Source organism: Sarcophilus harrisii, chromosome 6 (genome assembly GCF_902635505.1).
Source record: "Sarcophilus harrisii chromosome 6, mSarHar1.11, whole genome shotgun sequence".
In the NCBI taxonomy this organism is placed as follows: domain Eukaryota; kingdom Metazoa; phylum Chordata; class Mammalia; order Dasyuromorphia; family Dasyuridae; genus Sarcophilus; species Sarcophilus harrisii.
In genome coordinates this window covers 163800118-163820291 of record NC_045431.1, presented here as the reverse complement: position 1 = coordinate 163820291, position 20174 = coordinate 163800118, and the positions used below count along the sequence as shown (strand labels likewise).

The 20174-nt window shown below is 35.4% G+C and overlaps 1 protein-coding gene across 1 annotated transcript in view; it reads right to left on the bottom strand.

Annotated features, from left to right (window-relative positions):
• Positions 1-4624: 4624 nt before the first annotated feature.
• Positions 4625-20174, bottom strand: part of LOC100926253 (sulfotransferase 1 family member D1-like) — a 28928-nt gene continuing 13378 nt past the window's right edge. Inside the window, exons 2-8 of the mRNA XM_003774247.4 lie at positions 18998-19152; positions 16780-16905; positions 14133-14230; positions 10659-10785; positions 9109-9203; positions 7543-7723; positions 4625-4994 (exon numbers count right to left, since the gene is read on the bottom strand). Coding sequence (XP_003774295.1) covers positions 4882-4994; positions 7543-7723; positions 9109-9203; positions 10659-10785; positions 14133-14230; positions 16780-16905; positions 18998-19142 — 885 coding nt within the window. The 5' untranslated portion in view covers positions 19143-19152 and the 3' untranslated portion in view covers positions 4625-4881. The remainder of the gene's footprint in view (positions 4995-7542; positions 7724-9108; positions 9204-10658; positions 10786-14132; positions 14231-16779; positions 16906-18997; positions 19153-20174) is intronic.

Genomic DNA, 20174 nt, shown 5'->3' with positions numbered 1-20174 from the left:
AAAGATGATAGCTTAATGGACACCCATTACCTGAACACTATTATACATACATATATACATACATAGACACACACACACACACACACACACACACACACCTGTTCTTTCCTCTTCCCTCACCTTTCCTATCACATTCACATTTTGGCCATTGTTAATTTGTAACATTAACTTGTTGTTGCAGTTATGTATGCAAGAAATTTTCCACTTCGTTTTTTCTCAATTACATGTAAACAAAAAATTTTAACATTCAAACAATTTTGAGTTCTAAATTCTCCCTCTTTCTCTTCCTTTCCCTCCTTGAGAAGGCAAGTAATTTGGTATAGATTACATGTATAGTAATATAAAACATTTTTGTATTAGTCATGTTGCTAAAGAAAACATAGACCAAAAAAGAATCATGAAGTCAAAAAAATCAATTAGCATTCATTCTTTCTTTGTGAGCAGATAGCATTTTTCATCATTAGTCTTTTGGAATTGTCTTAGATAGTTTTATTGCTGAGAATAGCCAAGTCATTCACATTTGATCATCATACAATATTGCTATTACTGAGTCCACTTTTATCAACTCATATAAGTCTTCCCTGCTTTTTTTTCTATCTCACTGTGTGTGTGTGTATATATATATATATATATATGTGTGTGTGTGTGTGTGTGTATGTACCTATATAAAAAGTAAATGGGAGATTTAATGTTAAATGTATAGTATTAGCACTGAGGAAGACAGGGAAGGTTCTTTTTCACAAGATGGGATTTGGGTTGAAATGTAAAAGAAACCTGAGAAGCCAGGAAGCAGAGAAGAAAAGGAAGAGCATTCCATCCAAGGAGTTCAGCCAGTTATAAATTACAAAATCAGGATATGTAGTACCTTGTTCAAGGGACAGAGAGTAGGCTATTGTGGCTGGTAAGTGCTTGGAAGGGACTGTAGTGTAAGAAGACTGTAAAAGTAGAAAAGCATATTATGAGAAGGGATTTATAAGGAGAGAGAGAGACAGACAGACAGACAGAGACAGAAAAAGAGACAGAGAGACAGAGACAGAGAGAGAGGGGGAGAAGGAAAAAGAGAGGGAGAGGGAGAGAGAGAGAGAAAGAGGGAAAAAGGGAGAGAGAAAGAGAAAAAGAAAGGGAGAGGGAGAGGGAAAGGAAGAGAGGGAAAGTGAGAGAGGGAGGGGGGAGAGGGAGAGGGAGGGAAGGAGGAAAGAAGGAAAGCAGAAAGAGAGAAAGAGAAAGGAAGAGAAAGAAAGAAAGTAGAGAGAGAAATTGAGAGAGAATAGAGAGAGCAAGAGAAAAAGAGAGAGAGATTTTATTTTATATTAGAGGTAGAAGGGAGACATTGTGGTTTACTGAGTGTGGGGGAGGTTGAGTCATATGGCCAGACCTGGACGTTAGACTAATCATGACTTTTGACTGGAAGATGGATGAGATTTGAGGCAGAAAGAGTAACTCTCATTTTCACTGTAACCTTCAATCTTTCCACCTGGCAGTGTTCTTCCCAGTAATGACCTAATCTTTAGCTCTATTCTCCTTCTTTCCCTATCTCAAACCTTCAGTGACCCAATTCAAGTGTACACTCTTAACCCTTATCTTATCATCAAGCATGCTTTACCAAGCTCCAGCCTTGGATTACTTCCATCATTTGCAACTTTTTCTCCTATTGACTTGCTACTGAATGGAACTGGAAAAAACCGCCGTTGGGTCCATCATAAATTTGTTATATAATTATATGTTATATGTTATATAATTTCAGCTGGACACTTTCTGTAGCCAGGCATCTGTGTTTATTTATCTATTTTTACATATTTATTTATTCCTATCCAATTCAACAGTTATTGAAACCTAAAAAAACTCTCCTCCAACTCTATCAGTTAAGGATATTTCATGAAAAAAAAATTGAGGCTATTGGCCCCACTTCTTTCCTTTTTAAAATTTCACTTTATTTCCTTCATTCCCTATCTCCTTCTTTCATTTCTGACATGAAGAGATGCCCTTTTCTTTGCCAAGTCAGACCCCTTTGTCTGAACAGGGGACCCCATTCCATTCTGTCTTCTCAGGTGATTGCTTCCTCTGTCATGTCCACTCTCTCTTAAATCTCTCCTCCTCTATTGCCTGTATCCTTGTTGCCTATATCTCCCTCATCCTCAAAAAACTCTCAATTGTTTCATTCGTCCCTATTGCCTACCATTATACATCTTGTCAGAAAAAATTATGTCAGTCACTCCTCAACTTTTCTCCTGCTCTTTTTAACTCTGTTGTCTGGCTTTCCACCTCATCAGCTTTCTCTAAATTTGCCAAACATTTCTTAATTACTAACTCTATAACCTTTTCTTGGTTAAATTGCAGAGAAGCTTGTGACCTCTTAATTTCTGCTTTCCCAGTGGTTGAAGCCACTTGGATGTGGAAGTCATGACAAAAGATATTGGTGCTATCTCCCTTGCTTCCACACATTATTGCAACTATTTTTTCACACTCATTTCCCAGAGTTCTTTCACTGGTGTAGCTGGTTCTCTTCATTATTGAACAAATGGAAATAATTTGATTCATCTCATTGTTGAAGAGGGCCACGTCCATCAAATTGATCATCATGTAGTATTGTTGTTGAAGTATATAATGATCTCCTAGTCCTGCTCATTTCACTCAGCATCAGTTCATGTAACTCTCTACAGGCCTTTCTGAAATAATCCTGCTGGTCATTTTGTACAGAACAATAATATTCCATAATATTCATATACCAAAATTTATTCAGTCATTCTCCAATTGATGGGCATCAACTCCGTTTCTAGTTTCTAGCCAACTACAAAGAGGGCTGCCACAAACATTTTGTGCTCTAGATTCTTGACCACTACTCTTGTTATTGACTTATTCCAGGATTTAGTTAGCATAGTGACTGGCACATAATAGGTGCTTTATAATGTTTACCATACTGTAGAGTTTTATTGACTCCTGAAACTATCACTGATGGAAGGAGCTGTTGTAGAGAATGTATCCACTGAATCGGCCCATTGGCAACTGCTGTCCAAATGCTACTGAACAGGTTAAGCCCAAGTATTTCAATGACAACATTGCCCTTCCACTATCCTAGACCATTGGCCTACTTCCATTCCAGTTATTCTGGAAATGCAGTTTCCTGCAGTTATTCTTGAAAAAGGGAATTCCTTTCAATCTCCCTTCTGAAGAGGGGGTCTACCTTCCATGCTATAGTCAACCCAAATTGTTGATTACCACCAACAGGGCAGGCAAGCCAGCCTGGCTAGAATAGCAAAGCAAAAAACAATGAGATAGGAGTGGTGTTGCTTTATGGGTCAGATCACTGTTACCACCTTCACTTGCTTAATCTCACATCTAGGTGAATAAAGCCTAGGACCCAGAACCCAAGACCTTTAGGAATGAAACACCTTTTACACCAGTGGTCAAGGATAGTTGTCACAAAGTTTTGAAATCAAATGTGAATAGTCTGAATCTTTGGAATAGTGAATAGTGGTCCTTTTTCTGAACATTCATTACTCTAACAATTGATATCTCAACATTTTGCTTTGTTCTTTTGCTGTTTCTGTTCTGCTTTGCCACTCAAAGAAGATTGTAAGGTTTTTGAGGACAGGGTCTGTGTCTTAAGTTTTCATATCCTTCATGTTGCCTAACACAGGACTAAGTATAGTCTCACACCGTGTAATTACTCAGTGAATTAAGTAATTCTATTAAAAGTGATGACAAATGCTTACTAAATAATTTCTGAAAGATGTGTTCTGAGAAGGTAACAAGGAAATCTTGCCATTTTTGCTATTTGTTCACTATATTTATTTGTTGCTTTCTTGATATTATTTTATATCATCATTATAGAAAATATATCCATGGAGAAAGTAACTATCAAAACACTGAATTGTTCTAAGATTATAATGCAGCCATTTTGATTAGCTGAAACTTAGGTCATTACCTATTAAATATTACTACTCTGGCATAGACTCTGTTAAAAACTCATCAATGATTTGACACACTCCACTTTTCATGGGAGGAGACAGTGAGGAATTTGGGGACTAGTTTCGTTGAAGGTTGTTTTTAGGTTTAGGTTTTTAGCTTCCCTCATGCTGAGCTTTTCTTCCACCAACCACACATCATTTAATCCTTTCTACTACCTATATATTAAAGTCTTGAAGAAACAAGGTAGCACAGAACTATAACTGTTTTGATATCTAGGGTAGAGAGATCAAAATGTGACCTTAAATTAACTTTAAAACATATGATGTAAAAACAGTACAGGAAATAATTAAGATAAAGTCAGTTGAGTAAGAGAGATACAAATATCCTGAACTTTGTTAAGGGAAATTTATAGAATGTGCTTAGGTTACCACCTTGATTGGGAACTTGGTGGGCTCCAACTAGCGAGGAATTAATTTCTGGCATATATTCTACCTTCTGGTAATTTCCACTTTGAACTAATAATCTTTGTTAAAGAGGTATATTTTAATTCTACTGGATTCCACAATCTATCAAATACAACACAAATTAACTTTAAAAAGTTTATAACCTTTTAAAATGATCATTTCAAAATTTTCAACTTTCTAAATTTCATTGCTCTTGGACAAGTACGCATTGTTCAACTCTAGGGACAATACTGTGTAATAGGAAAATATGTAATTGGATACTTTTAAAATTATTGTTCCATCTCATGATTTTATTCTTTAAGACAATACAAACATTTGACCAGACAGTTTATTAAGAAATCTTGGACAATCATTCTTTCTGATGTAAAGGCTTTGGACTTTTCTTAGCATTATCTATGTAAACTGCTAAGTCAGGCAACTACAGAAGTTCAAAGCCTATACATATTATCGCTAGGTGTTTTTCTTCTTGCAAAACATTTCAGAAGTTTGGAGGGAAGAGAGACATTCCTTAGATCTCATCCCGAAACTTCAGTGTAGTACCTTCCATTTGCTGGTTATAATCTTTTTCAAATCTCTCATACTGGGCTACGGTGAACTGATTCTTCCAGTCACCTGCAATCCCTGGCAGAAAAGAAAGGTTAGAATATTAACACATTGTATCACTTTCCCATCAAACCAATTTTAGTCTGCTTTCCAAATCATGGCCTAAACTTTGTATTTTGATTCCAGAACTTTGCTTCACCTATTCTCACTAAATCGGTGGTTTTTCCAACATATCTGAGCAATCATGGCTTAAATAGCTCTTGAACCACCCAGTAAAGGATTCTAGGATTTAAAATTTGAACAGTTTCATTTTCTTGCTAATCTTATTGAACCCAGATTTGGAATATGAAGAATTCAAAAAGGTTTCCACCAAAATCCTTTAGAATGAAAATGGGTGAAATATGGCTTTTAAAGAAGATAGGCTAGCTGCCCTGGGGGTATTTGAATATCATAACTATTTCTCTTTGTCATTATTCAGTCATGTCAGTCCTGTACAACTCGTTGTGATCCTATTTTAAGGTTCTCTTGGCAAAGATATTGGAATGGTTTGCCATTTCCTTTTCCAGCTCATTTTACAGATGAGGAAATTGAGGCAAATAGGGGTAAGTGATGTGCCCAGAGTCACTCAGCTAGTATCTGAGTCCAGATTTGAACGCAAGAAATGATGCTTCCTGTTTCTAAGAGCAGTGTTTTCTTCACTGCGCTAAGAATTCCTTCAGTTTTTCTTTTAGCTTGGATATCTGTAGATATCAGGGAGAATTGTTAACATAATAGCATTTAATATTCAAATAACTTTTAGCATTAATACAGAATGTCCCTGAAGACTTAGTACAGTTTTAAGCCTTAAATAAATGGGTTTGTTGCTGTTCAGGCATGTTCAAATCTCCATGATCCCTTATGGGATTTTCTTGGCAAAGATACTGGAGCAGTTTGCCATTTCCTTCTCTAGCTCATTTTACAGATGAGGAAACTGAGGGAAATAGAGTTAAGTGAGTTCCCAGTATCACACAACTAGTCAGTATCTGAGGACAGATTTGAAGTCAGGAAGGTGAGTCTTCTTGATTCTAGACCATGTACTCTATTTATTGTGCCATTTAGCTGCTCTCAGATTAATAGATAACTGTGTAACATTGTTAAATCTTTGATCCTCTTTTGTATTTTAAACTTTAAAATCTTGAAATTTCACTTAGACTTTTAGAACACACTTTATGGTTTATGAAATACATTTATAAAGATAATTCCTTTGTAATAATAGCAAGAACTTTCGTTTATATAGTGCTTAGTATATGATAGGCACTGCACTAAGAGCTCCTTTGATCTTCATTACAATCCTGAGAAGTAGGGATTTTTGCTATTATCCCCAATTTACATTTGAGAAAACTAAAGGAGGCAGAAGCTTAATGGCTTGCTCAAGATCACACAGCTATTAAATGTTTGGGGCTGGATTTGAGCTTTAATATTTTTGATTCCTGGTCTTGCCTCTATCCTAGACTCCAGGTCTATCCAATTTATTTAGGAAAACCCAATTTTAGCAAATCCCAACAAGGAACTTTATTATTTTAATAAGTATGTAATTGAATATCTTCATATCTCCAAATTTGTTCAAGCAGATACCCTTGATTGCATATTTTTATATTTCTCTCATTAGATTATGTGTCTTTTGCTTCTTTTTATACCCTAGTGCTTAGCATAGTGCCTGGAATATAATAAGCGCTCTCTCTCTCTCTCTCTCTCTCTCTCTCTCTCTTTCTCTCTCTGTTTCTCTTTTTCTGTCTGTCTCACTTGAATTTCTGAACAACAATAGCAGAACACAAGTAGGCTAATCCCCAAATCCCCAACAACTATTCTAAGCTCCAAATCCCATACCATTTCAACTGTTTATCCATCCACAACTTTTACTCAAAGAATGCTAACTATATAAAGTAGAATTGTAGAACCAGAAGGATTTTTGATGATCATGTGGATTAATTTATTTATTTTATCAATGAGAGAGCTGCTCAGTAAGTACACCCACCATCCCCCAGCCATCCTTGCTCCTATTTCTCCTACAGTTATTGACACTCTCCTAAATGAGGAAAACCAGGTCATTTCAGTAGCCCAAGGTGTCTTGCCTCAATAAAGGGTCTCAGAAAAGACATTGGTTGGGATAATGGCTTTGCATGCCAAGGAAAAGTTCTCCCATGAAGGCTTCCCAACAGGTAAGATCTGTGGGAGTAAAGATGTTTGCCACATACTACCTTTTAGTTGTATTTTCTTCTTGCCCTCACCTTATTACCTTTCTAAGACACTCATAGGGTGGGTAGGAGGTGTAGTGAATTGAGCACCAGACTTGGAGTCAGAGAGACAAAATTATAAATCCACCCTCAGACACTTACTGGCTATGTGACCCTGGGCAAATCACTTAACTCAGTTTACCTGTAAAATGAGCTGAAGAAGGAAATCTTTGTCAAGAAACCCCAAATGAGATCATGAAGAGTCAGACATAACCAACAATTACTGAAGAACGACAAAAAAACTACTCATGGTTATTATTTCTCCCAATTCCTACCCTCACTAGTCTCAATGAATTTGAGGGCTGGATTAGATGAGATTTAAAGTAATTTTTGAATATGAGCATTCCTCTTACCCTTTCTCATAAAAGGAGATACTTTGTGGTCCATTTCTTTTTCTGTTATCATTGTATAATTGGCTGTTGGGTTGTCTTTCATTATCTTGAATGAGGTGTGATGGAGGATTTTATCCACAATCTCTTCTGGCAAATCCTTTTCCAAGAATTTCAGTATTTTCAATAACTCACGTTTTGGGTCCTAGAGAATCATGGAATCATAGAATTTTAAAGTTTGGATTATAATGGCTAGGTATCTCAACTCATACTTGAGAGAAATTCCCCAGTGTAACATAGACAACAAATGGTTATGCAGTTTCTGTCTGAAAATCTCCAAAGAAGTTAATCCACAATCTTTCAAAATGGCTCATTCCACTTTGGGACAGCTCTCACTTTTAGGAAGTGTTTTACTGACATCATACATAAATTACTTTCTTTATGATGTCCATTTCTTGCTTCTATTTGTATTCTCTTGGACAAAAAACAAACAAACAAAAAAAACCACATGAAAACTCTGTTCCAAATGAAAGCCCTGCAAATACTTGAAGACAGTTTATTAAGTTCTCTCACATCTTTTCTTATCTGATTTATCCTGTTCCTTCAAGGAATCATTATGGTCTCAAGGTCCTTTACCTTCCTGGCTATTTACTCTGAATATTTTCTAGCTTATCAATATCCTTCTAAAAAGGAGGACTATATTCCATATGGCTGATGATGGCACAATACTTACATTTCCTCTTCTTAGAAGCTATGCTTCCCTGATTGAAGTTGAAGACAATATTAGCTTTTTTGGGTGCCATATAACTTTTGGCTTACATTGACCTTATGGTCCACTAAAATCCTTCAACTTTCTTTTTTAAAGAAAACCTGCTTTCTCCGGCATTCTGGGAAGATGACAGAGTGTGTCAAAAATTTCCAAGCTCTCCAACTTTTTTCCATAAATAGAACATCACCACAAAATGAATGTAGAGTGGCAAAAATAAATAGGTAAAGCAATTGTCTTAATCAGACAACTCGAGGGGATCTCAGGAAAAATAAGCTGATATATATATATATATATGTATATATATATATGTATATATTTGGGACTCAAGAATAAGACTTAATATTTATTCTTACTGAGTTTGATCTTGTTAGAGCAAGGCTAATACTCCACCTTGAATGGCACTTTGGGGTCCTGACTTTGTTGTCTAGTATGTTAACTATCTTTCCCAGCTTTGAGTCATCTGCAAATTGGATGAATATGCCATCTATGACTTTATCTGAGTCATTGATAAAAATGCTGAATAACAGGTTAAAGCACAGATATATGGAGCAACCCCCTGGAGACCTTCTGTGCTATTGTTATCGAATCATGCACAATAACTCTTTGAGTCTGGTCATTCAAACTAGTTTTGAATCCATCTAATTGAATATTCATGTCCAATTCATCTCTCTTAATCTCCACAAACAGAGTATGAGACATTTTGTCAGAAGAAGATAGATCATAGGATAGTTGCATCTGAAAAATTACTTCTTGAAGAGAGTTTCAAGGGAAAAATGGAAGTACATAGAGTTTCATATGGAAAAGGGTTCTTTTTCTCTCACCTCCTTCATATCTTCATAGAAGAGGTAGAGGATACGATAGTCCTTCTTCTTCTCCCACCAGCCCTTCACATGGTCATACCAGGAACCAAAACTCACTAAGTTACAAAAGAGAAGACATTTAGAGGAAGAAAGGATTTATAGGAAGGAAAGACCTTTAAAATCCACCTCCATTTCTTATTATTGTCACTATCATCATGTCATCCCATTTTAATTCAAGAAGCATTTATTAAGTGCCAGCTTTGTTAAAAACACTCTTAAATTTTAGCGATATAAAGGAAAAAACAACAAGAAGCCTGTCTCCTCAAGGAACTTATATTTTGCTGGTGTAATACAATATGCCTCAATTGTCTGTTGAATACTGATACAATTAAGGCACTAACTCCTTGGAATAAAAAAAGACATGAAAAACAAGTAGTCCCTGCTCAATACATTAGCAATCTAGATGGAATGCATAAGTTCTTTGCCTCTCTGGGATTCAAATTTTTTTTTTTTTTTTAAATGGAGGGTTGGACTGGATATCTTCTTTGGAACTCTCCAATTGGGACATAAGCAAAGCCTTGAAGAATAAATCAAAATTAAATCATAAAAGAAGACGGGGAAGGGCATATTAGGCAGGTAGAATATCATGAACAAGAGTAAAAATAGAGACCCGTCTAAGACAGTCTTGGGAAAAAAATGAGTAGAGACATTTTTGGTGGAGGAGATCTGGTGGTGAGTTACAGAAGATGATTGGGGAGACGGTCAAAGGAATATTATGCAATGTCTTGAATGTCTGTGTCTGAGTAAGGGTTTGAATTCAAGTTTTCCTAACTCAATACCTAACATTCTATTTTCTATGCCACCAGTTGTCCAAGAAGATAGGAAATAGATAAAGGGACCTCAGTCAACATATTTTAATTCACTGTGAACTCCATGATGCTTTATTCAGTCATTCAATCATTGAGTATTTCTTGCTTTTGAGCTCAAATCCAATGAATAATTAGTCTTTTCCCCTTCCTCTTTAAAAAATAATAATAGCTTTTTATTTTTCAAAATACATGCAAAGATAGTTCTCAATATCCACTCCTGTAAAACCTTATATTCCGAATTTTTCTCCCTCCCTCCCTTCTCCCCTGGATAGCAAATAATCCAATATAAGTTAAACATGTTCAGTTCTTCTAAACATATTTCCACATTTATCATGCTATGCAAGAAAAATCACATCAAAAAGGAAAAAAGAAAAACACAAGCAAATAAACAACAACAACCAAGGTAAAGATAAAAAACCTGTGTTGGGATACCCATTCAATGTCCATAGTCCTCTCTCTGGATGAGAATGGCCCTTTCCATTTCCAGTCTATTGGAACTGCCTTGAATCACCTCATTGTGGAAAGAGCCCACAGCCATCACAGTTGATCATCACATAATTTTGTTACTGCTGTGTACAAGGTTCTCTTGGTTCTACCCACTTCACCCAGCCACAATTCTTGTGTAAGTCTTTCCAGATGTTTTGAAATCAGCCTGCTTATAACCTGAACAATAATATTTCATTACTGAATAGTTAGTCTTACACTTTCCAGTCATGAATTTCTCCAGAAACTCCTCCCAAGTACCAGGCTCTTGGTGCATCTTTGCCATCATATGAAAATAATAGTAAGAGACAGCAACATCCTTAGCATTCCGTGCTACATAGATCATCTGTGGGAAGAAATGGGAGATTTGTGGAGTTTAATTAGTATTCCTTTAAAAGAAGATAATTAAGTAACTTCAGTAACAAATGCTGCCCCTTCCTACTTTCAGACCTAGGCTTCCACCTCTGTCCTCTGACATAGGGCCTCCAAAACTTGTATTAGCACAGCATGGAGAGGAGTGGGCACCATTTTCAGATCTCCAGACTACAGATCTCTGTAGTCAATTTGAATTGGCTTGAGGTAAGTGATTTAAATTTTCAGCATGACAATTTATATATCAAATATTGGCAAAAACCTACCAATTAGGACTTGATTTATTGTTTTGTTGATTATCTATAATTAAGAGAATGTTGGAGAAAATGTTAATAATGTAGATTAATTAAGTTGAAATGTGGGTTCAATTTACATTTTTTTCCCTGTGGGGTTATTCAGTTGTTTAAGTTACATCTAACTCTCTATGACTCCATTTGGGGTTTTAATGGAAAGATACTGGAATGATTTGCTGTTTCCTTCTCCAGTTCATTTTACAGATCAGGAAACTGAGGCAGAGGGTTAAGTGATTTGACCAGAGTCACATAGATAGTAAATGTCTAAGGCTGGATTTGAACTCAGGTCTGACTCCAGCCTCAGAGTTATATCCACAGTCACCTAACTGTCCTCTACAACTCAGTTATTAAACATTCACCAGTACACTACTGCATTTGTGTTTTCTAACAAAGGAAATTATGTCATCAGAACTATTAATACCCCATTATGAAAAAGTCCTAGCTAACCAAACTCCAATTAAATTATAATCTTCATTTAAAATCTTTTTTTTCTGCATTCCATCTTCAGAAGAAACAAGCCAACCATAAGAAAATAAATTTAACACCTGAGATTCTATTTATAAATTAAAAAAAATACTTCTATCATAGTTGAGAATTTTATAGATAAGGCTTATGGTTTGGGAGAGATGGATGAACTGAGTCCCTTTTCATCTATGATTTTGTGATTCTATGGCAAAACATTTCTTCTACTACAAAAGAGCTATTGTTCTGTGGTGTATGGAGACTTTGTATTTTGAATTTGAAATATTTACTTTTTTTCTTACATGCCATTCTCTTAGCTCCCCCAAAAACAAAAGCAGGGAGTATTTTTGTATGCATGGCACAGTGCCTATCACATAGTAGGCATCTCATCTCAATTTGTTGAGTTTTGAAGTTTCAAGATTGGATTTTTAAAAGTAAAGCAGTCAGTTTTCATGACTCAGCAGCTTACTCTTGAAAGCTTGCAAAACTCTTTATATTAAGTAAAAATTTGATTCTTTCAACCCAATAAGGTAGGTGTTTATATAATTCCTGTTTTACAGATTAAAAAACTAAAGCAGACAGAGTTTAATGGACTTACAGCTAGCATTTGAGGGAGGATGGAACTCAAGTCCCTCTGATTCTAGACCTAGCACTCTATCCTTTAGGACACCTAGCTTTAAGTACAGTATATTTTAATTTTTTGATGACTACAATACTTTGATGTTATTATTTTGATATAATAGGGGTTGCCAGGTCTTTTTTTTTTCATATGCTCTGGCAAGAAGACAACACCATGGGAACTTTCAGGGTAGAGTTGAAAGAGAAAAAACTTCTGCTTTCACTCTCTATTTTTTGTTTTCATGAAATAACACATGTTCTGGAACTCTCTGTAACTTTCTATTTGAAGCAGGAAGTAGGGAGGTAGTTCTGTGACCTTTATTCTCCCTATCCTTGACTAGGCAGCTCTTCCTGTGCAGTAGCCAGTAAGGGTGTTCCATTGCCTTCTCAAAGACTAGGTCCTTCAGATGTACCAGAATTGTCTCTGGAGGTAGCCCAAGGGAAGTTATCCCATTCTACCAAAAGAATGACATTAAAGGCCCTGCAGTCATCAAAGAAAAGGCTAATTGTGTTGATACATGTTACTTACTAAGTCACAAATGTTGGCTACTACATGATGTTTTAAGCCATTTATTCATCTATTTAATAAGTATTTATTAAATTTTTATTATGTGCCAGGCATTGTGCTAGACATACAAAGAAAGTAACAAAAGAATCCCTACTTTTAAGAAAGTTTAAGAAAATTAAGAAAGTTCTTCTTGAGGAAGAAATGATATACAAAGAAAATTAAATTAAAAAGCATACAATAAATACAAGGTTAATTTTTTAGGGAGAACTTATAAAGGAGTAGAATTCTGTAGGACCTGGAATATCAGCTAAACCTTGAAGGAAACTAGGGATGTTGGGGAAGAAGTAAGGAGGGAGCTTATTACAAGCACAGGAGACAGTTTGATTACCCCAGAAAGACACAAACCAGATAAAGAATAACCCATAAAGAAATAGAAAGCCATAGAAGCATAGATTTAACACTTCCAATTCCCTCATTTTTATAAATGAGGAAACTGAGGGAAAGTGAGATGAATGATCTCAGTAAGGAACACAGGGGGAGTTCAGCACCGGGGATAGCAAAATGTATAGTTTTGCTAGAATTTAGCGAATGAAGAAACATTATTTGTACTATGGGCTGGGAAAGTGGGCTGGAAATAGGTTTTGAAGGGTTTTAAAGATGAAGTAGAGGAATTTTTATTCATCCTAGATTTCACTGGTGGTCCTAAAAGTTTTTTTAAATTGAGAAGTGATCTGTTTGGACCTGTGCTTTAGAAATTGTAATCCTTCAGAAGTGTGTGGAATGATTGGTAAGAGTGCACAATAGCAAGTGACTTTCCAGTTAGGGATATCTACTACTGAATAGATTCCATTCAATTCATTTATTCATCTATTTTAAAAGTATCTTCTATGTGTCAAGCATAGTGTCAGGCATTAGGATACCAGAATGGTAAGGAAATAGGGAATGTGACAGCTATATTATATGACATGCATATATCGAAGCTAAGTGTTGTTGTGGAATGATCTCTAGAAAGAGAAGCAGCTTGGTGGCCCAGGAGATGGAGCACTAGAGCTGGGGCCAGATAAGTCTGAGCTCAAATCCAGGTCCACACATTTTCTACCTGTATGACTTTATGGAAGTCTACATTAGTTTGTTTCCTCACTGGAAAAATGAGAATAATGATAGGATCTATCTCCCAGGGTAATTGTGAGGACAAAATGAAATACTCTTTGTAAAGTACTTTGCAGATCATAAAATGCTATATAAAAGGATAGCCATTTAAAAACTTCTGTACCTTTGATTTTGTGAATCTCTGATTATATGGATGCCATCCCTGTAGACAAGATCTTATGTAATTATCTCCTCCCTGGGAAGGAAATACCTCTTCCATTAATGGGAGATAGAAGGCCTGATTAGAGATGGCCAGCTTATCAGCCTCCTCTTTCCTTTCTAATTGATTACCTTACAGTTATTCTTCCACAAAGAGGGAGGAAGGAGTTCCACTGGCAGATGGGTTTTCACTAGGCGTGGGGACTTCAATTCTTCTAACTGCTTTATACCTGTAAATTGTGGAAAGAAATGACAAGATTGGCAATGATTACTTCTGTCTCTTCATATCTCTTCTAGTACAACTTATCATTAGCATGTTCTTCCCTTGTTAAAGTTTATCATGTAATTAATAAATCATAGAAATTTAATTTTATGGTGTGGTCAATGTTTTCCCTCATCTTATTAAAAAAAAAATCTAAGTTTAATTCTGCAAAATCATGGTTTGTTGAATCATTTTTCTCTAAGTCTATTGAATTAGTTCATAGGTTAGAATTAGAATCAACATGGAGGTTATTTGGTTTTTAAAAGATGGAGGTAAAATCTTCTTGTTGTACAGATAAAATTGAGACTTTAAGTAAATTGTACAGGTTCACCCAGGAATGCCTGTCCTCTAACTATAAAAATTAGGGTTCTTAATCCTCTGCTCCATTTCCTTCTTCAGAATGCACTGACTCTATAAAATCTACTGGACAAAATTATACTTTATTACACAAAGTTTTCATAGGATATGGGATGTTTCATTTGGCTAAGTTTAAACTGATGTACTGGGACCAAACCTGCCTGGGAGGCTAATGGTCCTATTCAAATATCTTTATTTTTGATGGTGATCTGGTGGTAATTTGGCTGGTAAAAGTCTCAGTGCCTTAGGAATAAAGAGAAGAGAAGAGAAAAGAAATTAAATAAGCATAATGATATCAGGAGACACAACATTTTTAATTAAATAGGGAACCAGACTTGAAGTCAGAAATAGCCAGATAGTTTTAAGTCCTACTTAATAAAGACATACACACACACACACATATATATATATATGTCTATATATGTATATATATATGCTATATTACTATGGGGAAATCATTTAACTTTTCATGATCTATGTATATGCCAAAGTCAGTTTATATTTAGAACTAATCTTTTTTTTGGGAGGGGGCGAAGGGAAGCATTTGGGTTAAGTGACCTGCCTAAGGTCCTACAATTAATAAGTTTCTGAGGCCATATTTGAACTGTCTCCAGGCTTGGTGGGCTACTTAGAGTTGGTCTTCTTCAGGGAAGAAAGGAAGGAAACAAGTACTTATTATGTAGGTTCTGTGCTAAATACTTTACAGATATGATCTAATTTGATCTTCCCAATAACCCTCTATGGTAGATGCTGCTATTATTATCCCCATTTTACTGTTAAGGAAACTGAGGCAGGCAGAATTAAGAGACTTGCCCAGAGTCACAGAGACCAGATTTGAATTCATGAAAATAAGTCTTCCTGACTCTAGGCCCAGCACTCTACATACTATGCCATATATCCAAACCCACCTCTTAATAATGATTAGTCTTACACTCGGCTTTTATGGTCTTTTTTCAGCTATTTTTCTAAACATTTCTTTTAGGAGCTTATAGATGTTTCAGTAATAAATATTTCATTAATTAAACACTGCCATTTGGTGGTTAGAGAAAGCCATTACCAATTACATTTTGCAAATGGAGAAATTATGGAGAAATTGATTGCTCATGAAGTAAATGAATATTTGCTCACATTTCTATAAGACCTTAGTCAGGCTGCAAACCAATCATACAAACATGTGTCATCATACTTATCCTGTTAGGGCTGAGGAAATAGGCCTAGTGTTCTTATTTGTTTCATAGCTAATGCTGGTCAGAGCTTGACTCACTGACTTCAGTGTCAAAATAGGCTTTGAACTCCCAATGCCAAGTCCAGTGCTCAATACACTATGGTGGCTTCTTTTCAAATGAAACGGAGGGAAATATAATTTAGACAGAGTCCAATTGGCCATACAATGATTTGAAGATGTGCAAAGAGCTACCATTCATCCTCTGAGACAGATGACATTATCTCCATTTTAGAGATGAAAAAACTGAGGCTGAGAGATGTTAAGAGATGTGCTCAGCACCAAAGTCCTCAGAACTCTTTGAGATAGACCTACTCAGCCTTCCCATGCTAAGCCTAGTGCTTATCCTTTCTGTTATTTAACTGGGAAACAAGTTATGGGATAAGTTTTGATAGCATCAGGAACTGTCAGGAAGCCTGGGGCCAAGCTTCAGAGAAGAGGGAACCTTAAGCAGTGGAGGTTTAACAGGGCTACCAAAGACCAGGGGAAGAATGTTGTTATTTGAGAGATCTGTTGAGGAACAAAGACTTGGCCTGAGTTCTTGTTTTTCCTGGGGATAGCGCTTCCTCCTATTAAAAAAAATGCATAATCAAGATTTTCCTTTAGGATATGAACAAAGGTTTAAAAATCTTTAGATCTGAATTTAGGGAATGATGTATTTCTTGGCCAGTGACTGCCCTATGAATGTTCCCTTAACCACCAAGAGGTTGAAGAATGAAGGGAAAGAATTTGTTGTTATTATCTGATGATTAAATTATTATAATTTGTTATTTTCAAAGATTACATTTGAGTAGCTTCCTATACTTTTTTTTTTTTTTTAGCTTTGAAGATTTTTTTTTTTCACCATATTTTTTCATAATGTCTGCTGTAGAGATCATGGGAAGAATATGAAAATGATTGATTTATTCTAATATGAAGATAACATTAAGTAGAAATACCATTTACATATCCAGGCATTATCAGTTCCATGAAAGGGACCCGATTGAATATAGCATCTCGTTTGCATTTCTCTACATCTCCATTGTTATAGATCAGATCCAAGATTTCGCTGGCCCAAGTGGTACCTGAAAAAGCAAATTATAGAAATTAAATTAATTAAGTTAAGAAAATACTTTATTTCAGTTTTATGAAAGTATGATTATTAAAGAAAAGAGCATTTTCACACAAGGAAACTGCAGGCAGCTAAATGACTCTGTGGACAGAATACTTGCATTTGAGTCAGTAGGACCTGAGTTCAAATCCCATCTAAGATTCTTATCTGTGTGATTCTGGGTAAGTCACTTAACCCATGTTTGCCTCAGGTTTCCTAATTTGTAAAATAATGATAATAATGGCACAGACTGGCAGGGTTTTTGTGAAGATCAAATGAGATAAAATTGTAAAATGTTTAGACAATTCCTGGCACATAGTATATGCTACATAAATATTAGCTAGTTATGCTTTTTATGAATGAAATTGCTTGAAAAATTTATGCTAAAATTAAAAGTGGGTAAAAAGGGGGCTCAACAATGCTTTTGATTATATAGCACTGAGGTCCCACAGATCTAGTTGGTCTTGAATTTGTCAAATTGTTCTTACAAAACACAGAAAAAATCAATTAAGATAATTCAGAATCAAATGACGTACCCAGTACTGGAGAATACAAGTTATTAGTACTACAGATACAAAACTCTTCTAATTTGTTGATTAATACAAGCCAATTAATAATCCATCTGAACTAATTAGGATGAAGCCTTTGCTTGTGAGACATTTGTGTATGATATTGCTGTTTTGATGATGGAAAAGCAGAAAGAGGACATAGATTTTATTGGTCTTCAGTCAAGAAGGACTTGGGCTCTTCTACTTAACTCAGCTAAGGGCAGTGTACTTAAAGGAGGGGTTCTTAATCAGAGGTCCATAGATGCTTTTTTTGTCAATAAATTTCAGGGGGATTCATGACATTGAGGGGTGGAAATGACACCTTTATTTTCACTAACTTTGAACTGAAAACTAGCATTTCCCTTAGTTATTAAAAAAAAAATTATTCTGCAAAAGGTCCATAAGCTGCAGAAGAATGCCCAAAGAGTCTGTCACCCTTCCAAAATGCTGAGACCCTCAATTCTTTAAATGAAGTGATTCACCAAATTTTGGTAGGAGTCATTTGACCATGTGTGGAAAAATGAATTTAAATGGTAGCGTATAAGAAATCGGAATAGGGACTGAAATCTCAGGGAAAGAAACTCCTTCAACCACTGCTGATTGTCAACTTCTCTGTAATTTACCTTCTTAAATCAGTCATTCAAAATTTATTAAGAGACTAAATGCTGGAGATAAAAAAAAGCAAGACAGTTGCTACTCTTGAGGAGCTTATAATCTAATGCAGGAGACAACAAGCAAAAAAATCTGTATAAGCTATGTACAGGATAAACAAATAAGAAAGGGATAACACTAGAATTAAGAGGGCTTGAGAAAATCTTACTGTAGAAAATGGGATTTAGTTTAAAAGAAAACCAGAAAAAAGAATCCGGGGATGTTGGCAGGTAGAGAAGAGGAGGTAGAACATTACAGGCATGAGGGAGAGCCAAAGAAAATTCCATAGCTGAGAGATGAAGTATCTTTTTGATGGGACAGGGAGGAAGCCAAGGAGCCTAGATTGAAGAGTCCATATGGAGGAGTAAGTTGTGAGAAGACTGGATAGGTAGTAGACATCTAAGTCATAAAGGGCTCTGAATGCCAAACAGAGCAATTTATATTTGATCTGGGAGGTGGGAGGGAATCATGGGAGTAGAAAAATCATTGAATCTTAAAAAGTTGTCTAGATCAATAGGGTCAAACTCACATAGAAACAGTGTCCCTAAACTATTAAAAAAAATACCTCCATGGGTTGCATATTGATTAAGAACAAAACACACATGTATAGCTGTATAGGTATATATATATATATATATATATATATATATATATATATATATTTAGATGAACAAATCAATACATGGAAATCTGATGGGAACTCCATTTTAATCTGGTTTCAACCCTACTCTGGATCAGATCTGTCTAATGGTCGTATGTTTGAGATGTCCAATGAGTGTACTGAGTCTTGTGGTGATTGGCTTAGTAACACATAGGCTGTATGTAACAGAAATGGCTGGTAATTGTGTTAATGAATTGATAACTCACCAGATTTGGGATAGGTAGAGATGAGAAGATCGTCTGGTCTGGCTTCAAATCCTTCTACCTGGGACCATGCTTCTGCGATGGTCCAGAAGAGAGGGATTCCATGAACATTCACTAATTCCTGTCTGAACATTTCTTTCTTCTCCATTTTTAAAAGACTGGTTTTAAAAAAAGAAATGGAAGACTCCCATAAACATTGGAAAAGTTTATAAGATCTTCATTTTGACACTATCACTTGATATATATTTGATGTATATTTTTGATATACATATTTGATACATATACATATATATTTATATTATTTTTTTTGTCAAGTAAAACAATAAACTACATATGGTAGCACTCTATTATAATATAGCTTATTCAGCCACAGTTATTAAGTCACAAATAGTAAAACAAATTCTTGATCTAACATTGATTATTGAGGAGACAAATAATTTTGAGCATTGCAGAAATAATACACAGAATTAGACATTTGGAAGAACTTGCAGAGTTCAAAATTGACAAACCTCTCAAGATCTTCAGATTTGCCTTTTTTCTTTGTATCCTCAGTGATTACCACAGAGGTTGGCATACAAATTTTGGTTGATTGATTAATATAGCACAATTCAGAGCAATTATAAGGGTCAGACAACTTTTGTACCATAGTCTCTTTTATGTACATAAAAGCTGAGACATGTATATAAGAACAAATAGTGATTTAAATACTTAATTTTGCATTCATGAAAATTGCATAATATTGGACTGTGTGGTTCAGTTTTTCTTTTAAACATTCAAACAGATTTTGTCAGCATGAGCTCCTAGAAATGAATCCCTTTTTATTAAGTTAATTACAGGGTTAGAATCTAAGTTCAACGTTCTTATCAGGAAAAACAAGTGGGAGAACAAGGATATGCAAAAATCATCAGTCAGCTAATGATACCTTCAATGGTACAAGTGTTAGCTTTGGCTAAAATAGTAATAAGCTAATTAACACATATTTATTTAGTCACCTGGGTCCTAATGAGTGTGAATAATGAATCCTATGTAGTAGTAACATAATTTCTATTCCCTCTGCATATTTCCATTGAAGTGGAACAAATAATCATATTTTAAATAATTATAATTTCAAATAGTATGAATTTGAATACTTGTGGTACAGTACAGTGTAGAAAGTATTGGCTTTAGAGCCAGAGGACCT